Raw genomic sequence first — 22437 nt, 5'->3', positions numbered from 1 at the left:
CCTTCAGAGGGTTCATATTTAACAATCAATTCTCAACAGCAATAGTGGACACCAGAAAACTGTGAGACATCATTTGTGTGCTAAAAATAAGTATCTGCAATAATATTATCACAAAGTAAAATATCCCTCAAGCATGAAGTAATATAAAGGCATTTAAAACAAAGAAAAAACAGAATTTTTGCCAACTGTAGACCTCCTATTTCCCTTAAAGCAAATTCTAAAAGATATATTCTAGCAGAAGGCAAAATGATTCCAGACAGAAAGGTCTGAGATGCTTGAAAAGTAGAAAGGAAAAAAGAGAGAGATAAATTCATGGGTAAAATCTAAGGATTATTGCATAAAATGATAAGAACAACGTCTTCTGAATTTTAAAAGGATCTAAAAATGTATCAAAGTAAGAGCACATTAAATCAAGAAAGAGTAAATGGAATAACAAGTTTTCAAATAATTGCAGTTTCCTGGAAGAGTATAAAGGTATTGATTAATATTAGATATTGATAAGTTAAACATGTATGTTCTAGGGAGACCACCATAGGAATAAGAAACAGTATACATAACTTCCAAAACAGGGATGATAAAATACAATTTATCCAAATAGTTAAAATAAAAATAAAATCAGAATATATTATACTCAGACTACTGAAATTTTTTTAAAAGGAATAACAAAAAAGACAAATTTAAGAAAAGAAATAAAAAGAATATAAAACAAACAAAAGGCAATATCTAGCTTATGAATTTGCAGGCGAAGAAGGGGACTGCAACATTTTGGCAAATTTGCTATGTAATTAGTACTAAATCTATCATTGTACAATTAAGTTTCATTTTGATCTCTGGGCTACTGCTAACAATTAAAACTTTGTAAATTCTTCATTTTATAATGGAAGTATCTGTTTTTTAGAACAATTGAGTAAATTGCTTAGTTTGTCCAAATTTAAAAAAAAAAGGCAGCATCTACAAAAAACAAAAATCAAATGGCAGGATAAAATAAAAAACACCAATAATCATAATATATGTAAATAGGTAACATTTGCTTTTTAAAAATGAGGCACACAGATCTTTGTATCTAAATGAATTTCCCATTCAAAGGAAACACCAGTCTTTGAACAAAGGTCTGATTCCAGTTCTAGTGAATGGAAAGTGTCCTGGGCCCTCCTTCTGTACCAGAAAGTCCTGCTGGATCTTTGTCCTTTGGTCACTGGTTTGAACAATCACCAAGAGCAATTTATTTTTGAACTAGCTTTGTAATGTGTCACTCCATTTTCAACAGTTCTAACCAAACTTCTTAAAATTGCTGCTATTTTTATTTCTGTTCAGACAATTCTGCCTACTCTCAATTCCTTATATCCACACTTTTATACACATAAAGACAGAAAAATATGTGTCCATGCTTTATAAACACACAGTTTAGATAACACTATACTAATATCATAGATTCCTCTATTCTGTCAGTTCATTTAGAAGCAGATGCTACCAATGGAGGATTAAGAGAGAAGGAGCAGTAGGCAGCGTTTGCCTTCAGATCATGATCCAACAACTGTGGAAGGGGAAGAGAGATTTTTATTCTTAAATTGATGTGTAGATTTACAATGTTGTGTTAGTTTCAGATGTATAGCACAGTGACTCAGATACTGTTGTTTAATCACTAAGTCATGTCTGACCCCATGGACTGTAGCCCACCAGGCTCCTCAGTTCATGGGATTTTCCAGGCAAGGATAATGGAGTGGGTTGCCATTTCTTTCTCCAGGGAATCTTCCCTAGCCAGGGACTGAACACATGTCTCCTGCACTGTCAGGCAGATTCTTTCTTTACCATTGAGCCACCAGAGAAGCCCATAATCATACATCAAAAACCTTGCTAAAAAAATATTAAATGGATGGTTTTACACTAGTATAAGTAATTTGATGAGTAGAAAATAAAGCATCTGTACTTGAAAATAAATGGAAAAAGATCCCTGAAAAAAAATACTAAATTCACTTCTAGAAAATTTATTCTCGGGGAAAAAAAATTCCCCAAGTATCATTAGAAATGGTAAAGAAAATAATGGAAATTTAGAAATGGAGATTAAAACTAAAGAGAGACTATATACAAACTCTGCATATAAACTTATAAATTTCAACTGAATAGATGGCTTTTTGTAAGAATATATGTTACCAAAGGACTTGAGAAAAAATATTAAGCAAGAGTAACCCAAGAATTAAAAAATAAAAGGCTTTAATTGTCAAAAATTACCTTCCCAAATAGCTCAAATGTTCCTAGACAGTGAATTCTTCCACACTTTCAAGATTATTCCTATGTTCTTTTAATTCCAGAGTATTAAAAAAATGAAATGCTAACCAATTAACTTTATAAAGCAAAAATAACCATGATAAGAGTCCAAAAAAAAAATCCTACATACATATTTCACTCATTAGCATATGTTTTTAAAAAACAATTAAAATATTGCCTAACAGAATTCAATATAATATTTAAGAATAATACATCATAATTAAGTAATGCAAGGAATGTAAAGATGTTTCAATATCAACACTGATGTTGATGACCCCATTTCAAGCAAAGGCATAAATGAACAGAATTTCTTTAATTTTATGTCTGACTTATCCTATTACCCTGGTTGTTCTTTCCCTATGATTAATTTTTTTGTATTCTTTTCTCGTATATGTGTTATCAGTAATCTATCTAGGATCCTATGCAAATAAAATGATTCTAAATACCATTAAAACTTTATGTACAACAATGTTCATCACAGAATTATTTTAAGAGGAAAATATAAGTAGGAAGAAGAAAAGGGGGAAAGGAGAAAAAAAGGAAGAGGAGGAAGAAGAAAAAGAACTTTTAACAATGAAAGAGAGTGGACCAAACAGTGGACAGTAATTGTCTTGAGGGAGAAAAATAATAGACTCTTTTGGTTTTCCTCTCTTGATTTTTCTACTTTGAGACTCCATGGACTGTAGCCCACCAGGCTCCTCTGTCCATGGAATTCTCCAGGCAAGAATACTGGAGTGGGTTGCCATTTGCTTCTTCAGGGGATCTTCCCAACCCAGGGACTGAACCCGGGTATCCTGCATTGCAGGCAGATTCTTTACCACTTGAGCCACCAGGGAAGCCCTTTAAAATAAGCAGTGTAACATAAAATGTTAAACACCTTTAGGGAAGAAGAAAATAGACTAATAATTTTATTAGGTAGTTTTAAACTTTTTTAAACAATAACTAAAAATTCACTTTTAAAAGCAAATGAGCATATCATAAAGATCTTCTAAACAGCCCAAGATGCTTTATACCTGGTCAGTCAAATAATTCTTTCAGAAAGAAAAGAGAATATTCTTCTTGACTAGCTAAAGTAACATGGATAAGTCCAATCATTTTCTTAGAAATATACCTATAATGTACATGTATAAGTGTACACATAGTCATAAGCTTATAAGTATATGTGTATATATGTACACACATACAATATATATATAATAATTATTTATTATATGCATACTTTCTATAGTGCCATCCAATCATTCAGTTATTGCAGTCTTTACTGACAATTTACATAATAACTTCCAGTAAAATTTAATATCATAATTAATTATACAGTTTAATTAGTAAACAACAATAGAGAAAAGTCATTCTGCATTTTACCTCATATTTTGGATATACAGTTTCCTTCATGACAGATATTGGAACAGAGAATTTGGGTGAAGTTAGATTCCAAAACAACTTTGTAACTCCTGGATAAGCAGACACCTTTGAAAATAACATAAAAAGCTGTTAGAAGCTAATAAATAGCCCCAAGGATAAACACTCAAGCTCCTATCAAAATTAGTTCTAGTTCCTGAGAAAATGAGGTGATTGGTTCCACAGTCTCTGAAAATCTGGGAAAGACAATTGATCATACCTATAAGATTAGCAAAAATAAAAAGTCAGCTGTTTCAAGTGATGCCGAGGATGTGGGAAACTAGTAAAATCACACCAGAGGCAAACTGGTCATTTCTAAAATAAGAGCAAATGTAGAATAGAAAATGTACATGCCACACAATCCAACAATTTCACTTCTAGCTATACAGTCTAAGGAAATTCTTTCACATATGCATGAGGAGATATATACAAGGATGTTAATACAGCACATGAAATAGCAAAAACATAGCCCAATCTAAATGTCAATTAATAAACAGATGAATAAAATGTAGTATATTCATTTAACTAAACACTGTAAAGACATTCTAACACAAACATTATCAACCATAGATGGATCTTAATAGCATACTATTTAACAATAAAATAAGCATGATTTAGAAAGATACCTACAAAATCACATCATTTATATAAATGTTCCTAGAACACACAGAACTACAGGATTTATTGTTTAGGGTCACAAGTACACCTAAGAAAGTAAAAAATCATGGAGTGGGGAACAAAACACAATTGTAACAGTAACCGTCCTTGGGTAAAAAGGAAGAGAAATGGAATTAAGAAGTACAAGAGGACTTAATCTGTTCTTTAAATGTCTTTTTAAAAAACTGAAACAAGTATGACAAAATGTTAATTACAAACACACATGTAGTCTTGTGTTCATTAGTTTGGTTTCTGTATTTGTTTCTTTTAACTCTTTCCAAATAAAAGTTGAAATTTTTAAAAAATTATTTGGGAGGTCAAGAGGAATCCCACAATGAAATGTGGAATATAATGAAACAAGCTAATTCTATTATAAATATATGAAACAATCTCAATGAATGGGGGAAGAAAAAAATTGCTGACCTTAGTAACTTTGGAAATGAGTAAAGTATATAACACTAAAGGCAAAAGAAACTGTACATAGTGCTACACTTTAGTTGATAAGGTTATTTTCCATAAGAATATGGGTAAATAATTCTGATATTTCTATACTGGAATTGAATAATCAGGTAAATGGATGGAGTGTGGGGGCAACCAGGTTTGTCACTAACTATTGGGAGTTTAAAGATCAGCAGGGGAGGAGGTTAGAATGACCTATGCGGTTGTGAATTAGAGGTGGAGACATCAGTATGAACTCATGAATAGCTTAAGTTAGACAGAGATGGTTACATATAGAACTATCACTATGTGCATTTATTATATTTATTATGCACATTAAAATATGTGTATTTATAGGAAGGAGTTAGAATACAGACATGTATTTGTGTGAGCTGAGAAGGCCTAGAAGCAGCAAAGACCTGGTGGTAATAAGCACATGCAAAGGCCAGATTTTAGTTTCTAATTACATTCTCCAATTAAGGGAACTGAGGCTTCCTGTGGAAATGGCTGATTCTGTGGACTGGCACAGGAAATAAGCAAGATGAGCCTGGAACATCTGTACTGCCAGTAATTAAATGTTAAAAAAAATTCCACAGTGATAGGGTCTGTCAAAGGGACATAGGAGACAACTGAAAGAGCTCTCAGTGACCAAAGCTCAAACAGTCTTAGCAAAATAATAATAAATAGTATTAAACTCGGGCTTCCCAGGTGGCTCAGCAGTAAAGAATTTGCCTGCAATGGAGGAGACTTAGGAGACACCAGTTCAGTCCTTGAGTGGAGATCTCCTGCAGAATGGCATGGTAACCCACTTCAGCACTCTTGCCTGGTGAACCCCATGAACAGAGGAGCCTGATGGGCTACGATCCATAGAGTCACAAAGGGTCAGACACGACCGAAGCGACTGAGCACAACTCCAAGTACAAACATCTATGAGTCTTACTGATACAAGCACGTGACTGAATAAATAAATGGGAAGAAGAGGCATCCTGTCCCAGTGAAACCAAATTAGTTTTTATAGATAATCTGCCCTCAAGGAGATGGAGCATAGCTCTTCATTTCTTAAGTTTTGGCTATATATATAGCAACTTCTTTCCAGACTACAGTGTGGAAAGGGAGCAAAAAAGAAAAACGTCACAGTGAAGAAATCTGGCAGACACTGCCTCAGCCAGACAATTAAGGTCAGCATCAACAATGCTAAGTCACACTGGTAATATGTACTCTGGATATGATATGATGAAAATGGCACCTTACTTCAGTGGTCTTCCTCCCAAAATCACATAACACACAATCAAATCAAAATAACATCATGTGCGACTTTCCTAGTGGTCCAGTGGTTAAGGATCATCTTGCAATGCAGGGGATGCTGGCTGAGGAACTAAGATCCCACATGCCACAGAGCAACTAAGTCCGTACGCTATCACTAAGACCAGAGGCGGCCAAATAAAATTATAGATATTTGGGGAATAGTCTACAAAATACCTGACAGTACTCCCCCAAACTGTCAAGGTCGTCAAAACAAGGAAGCCCCAGAAACTATCACAGCTGAGAGAAGCCTAAGGAGACATGGCAACTACATGTAACGTGGTATCCACTTCTATCCTGGAATAGAAAAAGGACATTACCTTAAACTAAGGAAATCCAAATGAAGCATGGATCTTAATTAATCACAAAGTATAAATATTGGTTCATTGGTTTTAACAAATGTATCATACTGCTGTCAGATGTACTGGTAGTTTTCTAGGGCTACTGTAGCAAATTACCATTGGATGGCTTAAAACAACAGAAATTAATTCTCTGAGTTCTGGAAACAAAGTCCAAAATCAAAATGTTGAGAGGGCCATGCTCCCTCTGAATGCCATAGAGAATTCTGTCTTGCTGCTTCCTAGCTTCTAGTGGTTGCCAGCCACCCCTGGCATTCCTTGACTTGCAGCGGCATTGCTCCAATTTGCTTCTAGCAGCTCGTGGCGTTCTTCCCTGTGTGTCTATGTGTTCACAGGGTTTTCTCCTCTTATAAGGACAGTCATATTGAATTTAGATATGTAGAGCTTACCCTAAATCCAAGATGATCTCATCACAAGATTCTTAATTATATCTGCAAAGACTCTATTTCCAAATAAGGTCACATTCACAGGTATTGTGGGTTAGGATCTGGATATATCTTCTGCGTGTGGAGAGGGAAATGGCAACCCACTCCAGGATTCTTGCCTGGAGAATTCCATGGACAGAGAAGCCTGGTGGGCTACAGTCTATGGTGTCGCAGAGAGTCAGACACAACTGAGCGACTGAGCACATATCTCTTGGGGGCCACTATTTACCCATCATTATTGTATTAATATAATAATAGGGGAACAGCCTATGGGAAATCTCCATACTGTCTTTGTAATTTTTCTGGAAGTCTAAAACTATTCTAAAAAATAGAGTCTACTATCAATAAAATAATAATAATAAAACAAACAATAAAAGAAAAAAATTTTTAAATAGTTGGAAGTGAAAAAATTAATCAGGCATTCATGACAAGTTTGAAGAATTGTGAGTTTTTTAAATTATAGCTGTTTTGAGTCCATGGTATTCCTGGTAATTATGTTTTCCTTAACTTTCACTAACTCTGAGTAATACTTAATTGGACCAAACATTTTCCCCAACAAGAATAGTGGCTTCCCTGGTAGCTCAGGTGGTAAAGAATTTGCCTGCAATACAGGAGACCACAGTTCAATCCCCGGGTCAGGAAAATCCCCTGGAGAAGGGAATGGTTACCCACTCCAGTACTCTCGCCTGGAGAATTCCATGGACAGAGGAGACTGGCGGGCTACAGTCCGTGGAGTCACAAAGAATTGGACACAACTGAGCGACTAAGCATGCACACACCCATGAAATCTTAACAGAATTCCCTGGTGGCTCAGCAGTGAAGACCCTGCCTGCAATGCAGGAGACTCGGGTTCGATCCCTGGGTCAGGAAGATCCCCTGGAGGAGGACATGGCAACCCACTCTAGTACTCTTGCCTAGAGAACCCCATGGACAGAGGAGCTTGCTAGGCTGCAGTCAGACACGTCTGAAGCGATAAGGAGCAGCAGCATGAGACCTTACCAGTCGCCATCTCCTGAGCATGGCTGTTACACAGACTTTGAGAGTAATATCCAAAGACCCAAACACAGTAAACAAAGGTTCACAATTATAAGCTGATACTGAGTCTTCACCACTTTTATTTCTCAACTAGATCACATTTCTTCTCTACGAACAGAGTATTTATTTAGAGAAAGGTAGATGGTTTCAGATGCTAGGTTCATTTGTCTACCATAGAAATTCAAAATTGTTTCCATCTCACTCATCCTCTGTTTGGTGGACACACTGCATCCCTTTATTCTGTATAGACCTAGAGCCAGGAATTCCTTGATAAAAGATGAAAAAACTCTTCCAAAATCAGTTGAAAATTCTTCTTCCAAAGATCACCTAGAAATTAAGATTTCAGATATTCAAATGATATATCACATACAATGTGGTAAACCTTTCCTTGTAGTAGATAGACTTTCAGCAGCTTGAGCATCTAGAATAAAATTATTCCCCTAGAAGAAAGTAATATACAAGCCTCTAAATGGAAAGAAAGAAAAATCTATCACTAAACAGCACTATTTTGTTCTCAAGGAAAAGCACCCATGCACTTTCAGGAGAGATTTGTCAAATTAAACTAGCAAAGAAACACTCATCATGATATACTGGTTTCCCCAACAATCCTCAGAACTTTCTAAGAGGAAATCAGGACAACAGAAGCAGCCAGATTGGTGGCTGTTAGAACTTGACTGCACAGCAAACTGAATTACTAACTATAATTTAGTAATTATAGAGCAGGGCTTCCCTGGTAGCTCAGATGGTAAATAATCTGCCTACACTTTAGAAGACCCAGGTTCAGTCCCTGGGTTGGGAAGATCCCTGGAGACAGGAATGGCAACCCATTCCAATATGCTAGCCTGGAGAATTCCATGGACAGACGAGCCCGGTGGACTACAGTCCATGGGGTCGCAAAGAGTCAGACACGACTGAGTGACTAACATACATACACACACACAACTATAAAGCAAGCTAGGTTAATTAGTTTAACAGCACCTGCACAGCCTCTAAGGTTACTATGTATATTACAACCCAATTCAATAACCACGTTTGTACTAAAGACCCAATGGTTTCAGATTTCAAATGCAACAAACATTTTTAGCTGTACAAATGATCATTTAATACATATTCCTTTTAACTAAGTTTAATTTTTTAGCACTGATCCAACAACCATAATTTTTATTAAGAAATAATACAGAGACTATCTTTTACCCAGTTTACCTCAAAGGTAAACTTGCAAAACTGTGGTACAGAATCACAAACAAAATACTGACATTGATATAGTTAAGATATAGAACATTTTCATCACCATAAGTGATCCCATGTTGTCTTTTATAGACACACTCCACTCATTCCCACCCCCCAATCCTGAAACCCTGGAAAGCCCTAATCTGTTCTGCATTTCTGTAATTTTGTAATTTCATAAATGTTATATAAGAATATCATCCAGTGTGTAATGTTTTGGAATTGGTTTTTTCCAGCATAATTCTCTGAAGATTTATCCTTATAGTTTATGTATTCATTCTGCAACATGCTTAATAGTATTGATAGCTGCATGTTTATTTTGATTTTTTAACTGTCAAACTATTTCAGGGGTCTGAGAAGCGAGTTTTGTAGGCCTTTACTTTCCTTAACATGATAGAGCTATTCAAATTATCTATTAATATTTCATATTGAGTGAGTTGTGGTAGTTTGTGTTTTTTTGAGGAACTGCTCTATTTTGTCTAAGTTGTCAAATTTATGTGTGTAGAGTTGTTTATACTGTTTATAGGGTTCTTGAGGCAAGAATACTGGAATTGCTTATATAAATTGCTTATATTAACAACTAGAGTTGCTTATAGTATCACCTTACTAGTCTTTTGAAGTCTGTAGGGTCTGTAGTGATATCTGTTTCATTTTTAATATTAGTAATTTGTGTCTTTTCTCTTTCGTGTCAGTTTTGTAGAGATCAATTTTTTGTAAAACTATTTTGTCTCAGTGATTTTTCTCTATTGTTTTCATGTTTTCAACTTCAGTGATTTCTGCTCTTATTCTTTCCCACTGCTTGCTTTGGGTTTATTTCGCTCTTTTTCTACGTTCTTGCAGTGGGAGCTTAAATTATTGATTGGAGACCTCTCTTTTTTAATCGTAAGCATTTAGCGTTATAATTTTCCCTCTTGGCATTATCTCCGTTCCATAAATTATGGTATGTTGTATTTTTATTTTAATTCAGTTTAATTGGTTTTCAAAGTACTTTTTAAAATCCCTTGAGATGTCCTCTTTAACCCATGAATTGATTATACCTCTATTGTTTAAACTCCAACAGTTTGGAGATTTTTCTGTTATCTATGTTATTGATATCTAGTTTGATTTTATTATGGATTTATCTTGGTATATCTTCTGCAGGAACTCAAAGAGAATAAGTATTCTGCTCTGATTTGGTGTAGTGTTCTGTACATTTCAATTAGATCCTGTTAGTTGATAACAGTCATTGATTTTTCTGTATCCCTGCTGACTTTCTAGTGTTCCACCAACTATTTAGAGAGGGGCATTGAAGTTTCCAATTGTAATTGTGGAATTGCCTATTTCTCCTTTCAGTTCACCAGCTTTTGCTTCACATATTTTACAATTCTGCTGTTTTGTGCACATGCTTTTTAAGAGTACTATGTCTTCCTGGCAGGTTGACATTTTTGTCATAATGTAATCCCCTTCTCTGTCTCTAGCTGTCTTTGCTGGGAGGTCTACTTTATCTGATATTAACATAGTCAAAAAAAAAAAAACCATAGTCACTCCTACTTCTCTTTGATTAATGTTTGTATGGCTTATCTGTTTTATTCTTTTACTTGCAGCCTCTCTAAATCATTACATATGAAGTCAGTTACTTGCAGATAGTAAATAGTTGGGTCATTTCTCTTAATCTACTCTGAATTCCCTGTCACTTAATTGGTGTATTTAGACCAATAATATATTTAAGTTAGGAATTTCATCTGTCATTTCATTTTTTGTTTTCTGCTTGTTCTCTCTGGTTTCTCTTGTTTCTCTGTTTTCTTTTCCCTGCTTTCCTTTTACATGGACATATTTTAGAATTCCACTTTTATTAATCTGTGGTGTTTATGAATATGTCTCTGTATAGATTTTTAGTTTTGCTCTAGGTGTTATGTTATATAAACATAACTTATCAAAGTCTACTGATGTCTGCACTTACCAGTTCAAGGGTGTGTAAACCTACCTTCTTTTACGTCTCCTTTCTCCATTTATAATAGAGTTGTCTTAAACATTTCCTCTGTATACATTTAATGGCATGGTAATTTTTGCTTTAACCGACAGACATAATTTAGAAAACTCAAAAGGAGGAGGAAAATCCTTTATTGCATTTACTTACATTTTTGCTTTACTTGTTTTTGTTCCTTCCAGATATTCCAAGATTTCATCTTTCATCATTTAAGAACATCCTCCAGACTTTCTTTCAGGGTAAGTCTGTTGGGTGACTAATTCCCTTACTTTCCTTTCATCTGGAAATGTCTGGATTCCCCTTCATTCCTGAAGGATATCTTCTCTGGATATATAGGGACTCAGGGCATACCGTTCTTTCCTTTCAGCATTTGAAAAATGTTCTGCCACTTACTTCTGGCCTCCATGGTTTCTGATGAGAAATCCATTATCACTCAAACTGTTTTTCTCCTGTAGGTAACATATGGTTTCTCTCTTGCTGCTTTCAAGATTCTTTTCTTTGTCATTAGGTTTCAGAAGTTTGACTATTAAGTGACTTGGTTCATATTTCTTTGGACTTCTCCTGCTTGGAGTTTGCTCAGATTCCTCAATATGCAGGTTTAAGTCTCACTAAAATGGGGAAGTGTCCAGTCATTATTTCTTCCTAAACATTTTCAGTCACCCCTCTTCTTTTTCTTCTCCTTCCAGGACTGTGATAACACAAATGTTAGATCTTTTACTTTAGTCCCACAATTAACAGACTCCTGAGGATCTGTTAATTTTTTTTTCTTTATCTATTTCTCTTGGTTGCTCAGATTAGATAAATTCTACTGTTTTATCTTCAACTTCACTTCCTATCTCCTCCATTCTACTTTTGAGCCCATCTGCCAAGCATTTTACTTTGGTTATTAAATTTTTTCAATTCTTAGAATATCTTCAGTTTCTTTACTAAGTATCTTCAATGTTTTTTACTAAGATCTTCTATTTCCTTTCTAAATCTTCCTATTGAAAAAAAATTTTTTTCAAGTGTGTTCATAATTATCACTGAAGCATTTTTAGGATGATGGCTTTAAAATCATTGTCAGACAATTCTAACAATTCTGTCATCTAAATGATAGCATCTATTGATTACCTTCTTATATTCAGTTTGAGACTTTCCTAGTTCTTGGGGTGGATTAGTAATTTTCAATTGAAATTTGGATACTTTGCTATGAAATTCTGGATCTTATTTAAACCTTCCGTTCCAGCTGACACTCTGCTGGGCCTCCTCTGATACCACCGCAATGGGGAGAGAGAGAAGTGGCTCATTACTACTAGGTGGGGATGCAAGTCCAGGATCCCCATGTGGTCTCAACTGACACCATAGAAGGGAAACCTCATGACCACTCTACCAAAACGAAAGTCCGAGCCCCACATGGCCTTCCTCAACACCACACGGTCAGAGGCGTGACAGTGCCTTCTCGTACTCTGTGGCACTAGTGGTAAAGAATCTGTCTGCCAATGCAGGAGATGCAAGAGATGCTGGTTCAATCTCTGGGTTGGGAGGATCCCCTGGAGAAGGGAATGGCAACCCACTCCAGTATTCTTGCCTGGAGCATCCCAAGGACAGAGGAGACGGGCAGGCTACAGTCCCTGGGGTCCCAAAGAGTCAGACACAACTGAGCATACACACTACATACTTTGGCAAGAGTAAAAGTCTAGTTTTCCAACAAGACCTTTGCTGCTAGAAGTGAGGGAAGGACCAGGGCCACCATTTTTTCTGTGATGTTTGGCTGGGGTAGTTATTGTTTAAATATTTCGTTATTGTTTAAATTTTGTTATAGTTATTGTTTAAATAACTATTGTGTTGTGCTAGGCTGCCCCTTTCCCGGTTCTTTGGCTAGAAAGAGTAGGCTTTGTTTGGACTTTTTTGTGTCTTTACCTAATTTTCTTTCCCGGTTACCAGGTTTTTTTAACTTGAAATTATAAAAAGGATTTATCAAAGGATACACAAGGCAAAAAAGGAAACTCAAGGAACTAACTTGCCACCGTGTCATTTCTTGGATCCCAAAGTTCCTAATTAGAGTCTCAGTCTCTCCACCTTTCAGATCTGTCCTGTTTGTAACACCCAGGTTTTTACTTGTACTTCGCAGGAACAATAGGAAAAAGAACTTCCCACTGCATCATTCACAGAAGTGGAAGTCTCACAACTAAGTTTCAAGAAACTACCTCTTGTATGTGTGTTAAGTTGCTCAGTCATGTACAACTCTTTGCAACTCCATGGACTGTAGTCTACCAGGCTCCTCTGTCCATCAGATTCTCCAGGCAAGAATACTGGAGTGGGCTGCCATTTCCTCCACCAGTGGATCTTCCCAACCTAGAGCTCAAACCCATGTCTCTTATGTCTCCTGCATTGCCAGGCAGGTTCTTTACCAACTGTGCCACCTAGGAAGCATATTATCAAAGAAGAATATCCATAATTATGTTTAAAGGCTATTAAAATAATCTCTCCTTTTTCAACTACATATCTGCATGAAGCCAGAATTTTCCTCATATAGTTCAGTCAAAACAACTTATCGCAAAATTGAATGCAGAAGCAAGCATAAGAATCCAGCTGTCATCTATTAAGCCAAGCATTAGAGATTTGCAAAAAATACAACTCCAGTTTTACACTACTTCTTTGTTTTAAAAAATATAACCATTTTTCATAAAAAATATAGCATGTTAACATGTATGATTTTAGTACTACTATTTTTCATTTAGAAAATAAACATTTTAGCATTTTCCCAGTTTTAACTTCCAACACTGCAAATGTCAATAGATAAGCCACATAAATAATTATTGAAGTCCTCAATAATTTTTAAGAATGTAAAAAAGGGTCCTGAAACCAAAAAGATTGACAGTCTATGAGATAGAGAAAACTAATATTAAAGGAAGCTCTTACTTCCTCTCCAAAGAGTTGTAACTGTGGTTTGTGAGCACTCTGGCCAGTTCCTGGTATCAGTTCAGGTAGTATCCCTGGTCTTGTTGGAACAACAGCAACATGTTCATGACTGACATCCTTAACAGGAGCTCCGTGCAGTATTCTACAGTGTGAAAAAAATTTTTTAAGTCATTGATAAAGCAACAGGTATTTACTCTCACTTTATATCTCTATGAAATAAACACAGTGACATTTGATATCTACACTAAATGAGACTTCCCTGGTGGCTCAGCTGGTAAAGAATCCACCTGCCAATGCAGAAGACACAAGAGATGCAAGAGATACAGATTCGATTCCTGGGTCAGAAAGATCCCCTGGAGAAGGGAATGGCTACTCACTCCAGTATTTTTGCCTATAGAATTCCATGGACAGAGGAGCCTGGAGGGCTACAGTCCATGAGGTCACAATCAGTTGGACACAACTGAGTGCACATGCATGCATGCATCTATGCTAAATAGATATTGTGCAGAAGTCAGATAATTCAAAATGGGTAATGACTCAAAAATAACTTATGTTTGCTTCTGAATGTATTTTAGTAGTAACATTTTGGTGGTTTTGTTTTATAATATAGTAATAATAAATTCACTCTATGAAAGTCTCATTACAAGAGAGGTTAAAAGTTCTCTACCTTCTGATTCCTAACCTGCTCCCCACTCCAAGCTCATGGGAAATGGTTTCATTTCTTAGCCCAAGGCAAAGCATCAGCCTAAGCAGAACTGCCTGCTCACATTAACGTTTTTCTTTCTTGATTCATATCTTGCCAGGATGAACAGAAAACTGTTATGGCATTAGGTCTTTACTTCTGGGCTACCAACTATATATAGGGCTTCCATAGCAGCTCAGAATGTCTTCCCTGTAGCTCAAAAGGTAAAGAATCTGCCTGCCAATGAAGGAAATGTGGGCTCGATCCTTGGGTTGGGAAGATCCCCTGAAGAAATAAATGGCAACCCACTCCAGTAATCTTGCCCGGAGAATCCTATGGACAGAGGAGCCTGGTAGACTACAGTCCATGGGGTTGCAAAAGAGTCAGGCACAACTTAGCAACTTAACAACAACTAACTATATATATGTAAGAAGAATATACATAGGAGGTTTAAAACTTATCAACAAAAGCCTGAATTAAACCAAGAGATGAGGGAAATCAAAATCTGAAGGCAAAATGTGTCATTAATGACTGACTTACAGATGGCTTGAAATAACATTAATTTTTGTATTGTAACACTGTGCAAAATATATAAAATGAGTATAAAGTGGAACTACACTGACTATAGCCATATTTCAATTTCACTTGAAAGTGGAGCCAATGTTCCCCGAATGTTTTGGTATACCATTACACGAACAGACAATCACTTCAGAGCCACCAAATGTGAAAACAAAGCATACACATACCACACTGACTGCACTTAACAATATGCTGAAATCCTCGGATTCTATCATATTAAACCAGCTCTTAAAAATCAGGCCCACCCAAAGCTAGGCTGGAGGAGACAGAGCTTTGCCAAAATAGGTTCATGGGGAAAAAAGCTTCCTATCTCACCCAGTTAAATATCTGAATTCAAAGAAAAGGTAAAGCCCAAGTCCCAGCACAGTGGCTTACGGCACTCTGTCATTCAACATCCAATCCAATATGCTTTCCCAAACTGCTGAGGATGGAGAGGTGACGACTCTCCTGCAGCCAGTGTCTGAGATGTGTTTTAGGATCTACTAACCAGATGCACTCACACACAATCTAGAAGAAGGCTCTCATGTTCCCACTGGCAAGCAGTCGTGGCAACACTGAGTTCTTCTGTAGCAGCCTTCTGGTTACATCTTTTATGCGTAGACTTTTTTGCCAGTGAATGTTTCAAACAGACATGGCGTATCTCCAGAGTCAAAAGCTGTGGCAGGAGAAGCCACATGATCGCTGAGTCTCAGCTAAAGTGGTATGTTGCCAAGGTTGGCCTCCAGCTTTCCCACCTTCCTGACTCTTACCAGAAGGAGCAGCAGGCACGGAAGCCAGTTAAACGTGCTACATGAGTCATCTCTGGAAAGTCCAGCCTGCCGACAGCCCATTCTTCCAATCTTTCCATTGATTTTTCAAGCATCATATTCCCATTACCAGATTCCTTTATGCTTAAAATAGCTAAAAATGTTCCTATTTTCTGCAACTGGATCCTCACTGATATATCCAGCAAAAACAAAAGAGTGGGATATTGCCTTGTCTAGAATAATGAGCCAAGAGAGTACATGCATGAAGATCAGGGAGGAGAGGGGTGACTTAAGAAGCTACCTTGAGGCACTGCTATATTTTTATCTGGCCCTAAGCCAAAGCTTTCGACTGTGTGGACCAAAACAACTCTGGAAAATTCTTAAAGAGTTGGGAATACCAGACCACCTGACCTGCCTCTTAAGAAGTCTGTATGCAGTTAGAACTGGACATGGAGCAACAGACTGGTTCCAAATCGGGAAACAAGTATGTCAAGGCTATATATTGTCACCCTGCTTATTTAACTTATATGCAGAGTACATCATGAGAAACACTGGGCTGAATGAAGCACAAGCTGGAATCAAGATTGCAGGGAGAAATATTAATAACCTCAGATATGCAGATGACACCATCCTTATGGCAGAAAGCAAAGAACTAAAGAGCCTCTTGATGAAAGTGAAAGAGGAGAGTGAAAAAGTTGGCTTAAAGCTCAACATTCAGAAAACTAAGATCATGGCATCTGGTCCCATCACTTCATGGGAAATAGATGGGAAAATAGTGCAAACAGTGACAGACTTATTTTGGGGGGCTCCAAAATCACTGTAGATGGTGACTGCAGCCATGAAATTAAAAGATGCTTGCTCCTTGGAAGAAAAGTTATGACCAACCAAGACAGCATATTAAAAAGCAGAGATATTAGTTTGCCAACAAAGGTCCAACTAGTCAAAGCTATGGTTTTTCCAGTAGTCATGTACAGATGTGAGAGTTGGACTATAAAGAAAGCTGAGCACCAAAGAATTGATGCTTTTGAACTGTGGTGTTGGAAAAGACTCCTAAGAGTCCCTTGGACTGCAAGGAGATCCAACCAGTCCATCCTAAAGGAAATCAGTCCTGAGTATTCTTTGGAAGGACAAATGCTAAAGCTGAAACTCCAATACTTTGGCCACCTGATGTGAAGAACTGACTCATCTGAAAAGACCCTGAATGCTGGGAAAGATTGAAGGCAGGAGGAGAAGCAGATGACAGAGGATGAGATGGTTGGATGGCATCACTGACTCAATGGACATGAGTTTGAGTAAACTCCGGGAGTTGCGATGGACAGGGAGGCCTGGCGTGCTGCAGTCCATGAGGTCACAAAGAGTCGGACACAACTGAGCGATTAAACCGAACTGAACTGAAGCCAAAAACAAAGTGGTCAGGATCATTTACATATTACTGTCTTTTCATATCCCAAATGTGCATCAAAAAAAAAAGAAGAAGAACGAACGAAATTCTGATTAGTTGGAAGGAAAGTGAAAGAGGTCATTGGGCATTTTAGAGTGCATAGCTAGCTCTGGTAATTATGAACTTGGGATCTTAGTGGAAAGTCTACCCAAGGTTAGCAATTATTCCTGTCTGACAAAAATGAATCATTTGCTTTGAAATTTTTGTCTGAATTTTCCCTGCTTCCTTCTTAATTTCCAGAGAAAAGAACCAATCTTTCTGAGAGATCCCCCCTTTGGAGATCACCACTATCTCAGTGGTTCAGACTGAAAACCTCTTCATCTCCAACCTCTCCCTCTTCCCAGCAGTAATCACTAGTCCTGACTCTTCTCCCTCCAGTGTTTCTCCATCCTGTTGCATTCTTCTCTCAACTGAGTCCTGTGATAACATCTTTGCTGTCCCTCACCTCCAAACTTTCCCTCCTCTAATCCATGCTACAGACTGGTACCAAAGTTATTGTCAGTTACCCTCTTCCAAATATTTTAATGGCTACACACACACACACAAGCTTCTGGGCCTGGCTGTTAGGGTCCTCCACACCTGGGCATCACCTACTTTACCAATTCTACTTCCCTCCCCAATACCCAGCCCAATCTTTCACTGTGAAAAAGATGCTCTAGATTACTCTAGGTGTTGCAGGAGAAACAGGAAAAACTGAACTACAATAACTACAATACAATGCGGCTATGAAAACACTGAAAATAAGACTGAGGTCTCAACTATTCCATGGGGCCTTTACAAATGTCCCTCTGCCCAGCAAAAATTCATCTCTGCCTCCCTAGTTTCCCGGTGCATTTGATCTGCAATTTCATTATAGAATATGCTGCATTTTGTTCTGTGTGTTTTTCACAGCAGATTACAGGATAGCTGGGGTAGGGGAAGACTGATTCTTATTCATTTCCTGTCTCCCATGAATATAGTAGATACTGAATACGTACTGTTTAACACTGGGCTTGAAAAATCCCACAGCCAAAGCCAGCCCAGACCCTGTCCTGAGAAACTGAGAATCATGGGTTGGCATGATGTACTCCACTGATTCTCAAGGGGTATTCGCTAACCAGCATCATTAGCACCACATAGGAACTTGTTAGAAATTAAAATTCTTGAGTCCCATCAAAAGGTCTGGGGAGAAGCCCTGCCTTCTGTGTTTTAACCAGCCCTACAGTTAATTCTGATGCACGGTGAAGTCTGAGGAGCACTGATAAACTGCAGTCTTTCCCAACAGTCTCATCACAAGAATATTCTGGGATGCTAGTCAGATCTATAGTTCCCCAGATACCTCCTCTGGAGATTCTAGTTCAGTTGGTTTGGGATAGAGTCCAAGATCACTTAAACACTCCAGGTGGTCCTTATCCTCAGGAGAAGCCTAGAAAGCACTGTGACAGTGAGAAGAGCTAGCCTTTGGAATGAAGTTAAAAACCAGGATTTTAGCTTTAGTTTGGCCACTTGATGTGCTGTGTTGGGTAAGTCATTTTCTTCTTAAGGCTCCGTTTCCTCATCTGTGAATGGCAACAGTGATGGGATCTTTCAGCATCTAATGCTTAAAAATAATATATGTGACAAGTTTGCACTAAGTTCAGAAAAATACATTAAGTAGTTGATATTACAATCATTTTTGTTATTATGACCGAGAGGACTGAATGAAGCAAACAAGCCTCTCTCTCTCAGAGCGAGTTAACACTCGTTCCCGGTCAACACTGATCTCCCATGGGGCCAGAGATATAAAATGGTTTTCTTATTACAAGTTAAAAGAAGTTTGGAGAACATTTGCTCTAGGCTGTGAGCACTCTTAAAAATCTTCACCCACATCTTTTGTGACTTACATAGAAGTGACTGCAGGCTCCATCCGGTGATGCATGGAGGGTTCTCCCTCCAGCGACCCTCTCCCCTCCCTGGTGCGACTCTAACAACGGAGAAGTTACACATCACATCCTCCCTGTCCCTTCCTCAGGAAATTCATTGTGCTCCTTGGGGTACTAAGCCTGGGGAGCATTCACAGGATAAAGCTCACAGCCACTTTTATGCAGCTCAGTGATGTGTTCAGAGATAGTTTTAGCGTTCATGTAAAAAGTCTTGTCAAAGTAATACTTACATGCAATATTCTATCCCACCCACCCATTTCTTTAAGGGGCTCATAGCAAGCCATTAAGTTGATTGCACAACCCACTTACTGGGTCACAATCCACAACTTAGAAAACAGTAACTTAAAAGAATGTTGTTTGAAAAGCAAACTTCTAAGTCTAGAAAAGACTTTAAGAGCTCACCTTCTTGAAAATACTAATCTACAAATAATTTTGCTTAGTAGTCTTTAAAATCTATAGCAGAGATAATGAATACTTCCGATACTTTAGAAAATTCAGGAAACAGAGTCTTCAATAAAATAATAAATCTAAAGAAGAATAAGCCAAAGAAGAATAAGAGTACAACTATGCAGAATCTTTTATACAAATATAATTAGGGAAGGGGGAATTTTATTTTAATCATTATAACTTCATTGCTACATGCAAACAGTGACATCTGGTGGAATGACATTGCTTTACTTTCAGACATTTTTGTGTAAAAGTTGCTCAATTGTGTCCGACTCTGCGACCCCATGGAGTGTGACCCCATGGACTACACAGTCCATGGAATTCTCCAGGCCAGAATACTGGAGTGGGTAGCCATTTCTTTCTCCAGGGGATCTTCCCAGCCCAGGGATTGAACCCAGGTCTCCCGCATTGCAGGCAGATTCTTTACCAGCTGAGCCACCAAGGAAACCCAAGAACACTGGAGTGGGTAGACTATCCCTTCTCCAGCGGATCTTCCCAACTCAGGAATTGAACCGAAGTCTCCTGCATTGCAGGCAGATTCTTTACCAGCTGAGCTACTAAATGTTGGCAGATAAGAAATCAGGCAAATTTCCAAATAAATTTTTTGGCGTTTTCATACAAAAACAAAAACATACTAATCTTATCAAATATTGATAATGTGTACTAACATAAGTTTGTCATCCCAATTTATTTTTTAAAGTATGCTTTAGGCTAACTTAGGTATGGGGGCTACTTGTTGAAAATGAATTAACAAAAACCTAAATGAGGTTACTGATGATGCTAGTCCTAACTGCCACCTACTGTGATTTGGGGTGCAAAATTTTGCCTCTGTTTCCTCATCTATAACATGAGATGGTGAGGCAAGGGGAAGGCCAAGGTCTCTTACAGCTCTTATATATGTGCTTCTGTCACACATATCACCAACGAGACCTCAAATGGGGCTTAGGTCTTATATTCTTCAGTATAATACCTTGGGTCATTGTCTGGATTATGTGGCAAGGAACAAGGCCAAGTAAGGGGTGGGGAATGGCAGACAATGCAGGACACGGGGATGGTGGGGAAAGTCAGTCCCAGATACCCACACTGGAAGGAAATGTGGAGCAGAAGACAAACATACTATCCCAAATGCAGAGCTACTGACCACAGCACTGCAAGTGACATTGGAAAGGTCTAACATGGGATGATGGCACATTCCAGTGTGGGGACGGGAGCAGCCAGTGACACGGAGTACAAATACAGGTAGTAGCTGGTGAGAGCTTTCCATAATTAAGCAATTAATACCAGAAAAGTCCCCTCAGTGCGCAAGGCGCCAGCTTTGGCCCAGGACTCAGAAACAGAACTTCAGTTCTTCAGAAGGAACAAATGATACAAGATAAAATCCCCACCCTAATAAGCATAAACCCTACTTTCAAAATTGGGTTATAACAGACCAAATACAAAGCATCAAGGGTGAGTAAAATATGATCCTTCCTAGTTTATATCAGGATTGGTTCTGAAAACAAGATGAGAATCAGTATTTGGAATTGAAACATAGAAAAAAAATTAGAGGGATTTTTATAAATTCACAAAACAGTGAACTTATGTATATATGTGTGTGTATATGAATATATACATCAATTCCCTGGTTGTCCAGTGGTTAAGACTCTGTACTCCCAATGCAGGGGGCACAGGTTCGATCCTGGACCAGGGGAACTAAGAAGAAACTAACACAACATTGTAAGTCAACAATACTCCAAAGAAAATTAATTTTAAAAAAACAGTGTGATATAATGGAAACCACATTTAGGATCAGAGAGACTTGGGTCTGAGTCCCAGCTTTCACCAGCTCTATAAATATGAACTGGTCAATCTCTGAACCTCCTTTTCTCCGTCTGGGAAACAGAATGATTTCATCTACTGCGTAGAGTGGTTGTTAATAATAAACTATGCAATAAATGCACCTCAACAGACTTTCTACTAGATAAAATTCTGTTTTCCATTTCAGATATTGCTACCCTACTCAAGATGGGGGGGGCCAGATAAAATCTTCCTAATGGAAGTACATTTTGTATAGTTGATTTGTACGCTGTAAGTAGTAAAGATAATAAGTCAAAATAATTACTCACATGTCTGTCCTTCGGTTTTAAAATAAAAATCCTCTAAGGATTATAAATGTCAAGATAACATCTTTAATGTCTTTTCTGTAAAATGTATGTATAAGTAATATACGTGCATGCACAGAAAAACAGTCAAGAGTAATCTCTCCACATAGAAAACTCAATAGGAAAAGGTTGGCTTCTAGTACAATAGTTTCAACAATCACAAATGAAACCATAGAGGCAAAATTTTCCAATCCTGTCCTCTCCCACCTCCAACACCTTTCAAGAATACTACCAAGTGTATCTGATAATGACAATAAATGAATATGGGATGATCCAGCCGACTATAAGAAAATTAATTTCTGATTGGCTTAACAAATATTCAATACTATGCAATCTATAAGGGAAATAACTTAGAAAAAATTAAAAAGTAAAGGACAAATATATTCCCTTATAGCTCATCTGGTAAAGGATCCGCCTACAATGCAGGAGACCTGGGTTTGATCCCTGGGTTGGGAAGATCCCCTGGAGAAGGGAAAGCCTACCCACTCCAGTATTCTGGCCTGGAGAAGTCCATGGACTGTATAGTC

General features: G+C 37.6%; 1 protein-coding gene across 1 annotated transcript in view; it reads right to left on the bottom strand.

The window, feature by feature from the left end:
* The window catches only part of TTC6 (tetratricopeptide repeat domain 6), a 175400-nt gene that overhangs the window by 80859 nt on the left and 72104 nt on the right, over positions 1-22437 (bottom strand). Inside the window, exons 6-7 of the mRNA XM_043921932.1 lie at positions 13974-14115; positions 3628-3732 (exon numbers count right to left, since the gene is read on the bottom strand). Coding sequence (XP_043777867.1) covers positions 3628-3732; positions 13974-14115 — 247 coding nt within the window. The remainder of the gene's footprint in view (positions 1-3627; positions 3733-13973; positions 14116-22437) is intronic.

The sequence above is a fragment of the Cervus elaphus genome, chromosome 13, assembly GCF_910594005.1.
Source record: "Cervus elaphus chromosome 13, mCerEla1.1, whole genome shotgun sequence".
In the NCBI taxonomy this organism is placed as follows: domain Eukaryota; kingdom Metazoa; phylum Chordata; class Mammalia; order Artiodactyla; family Cervidae; genus Cervus; species Cervus elaphus.
Note: the sequence above shows the minus strand (reverse complement) of the source record. Positions and strands in the feature narration are given on the sequence as shown.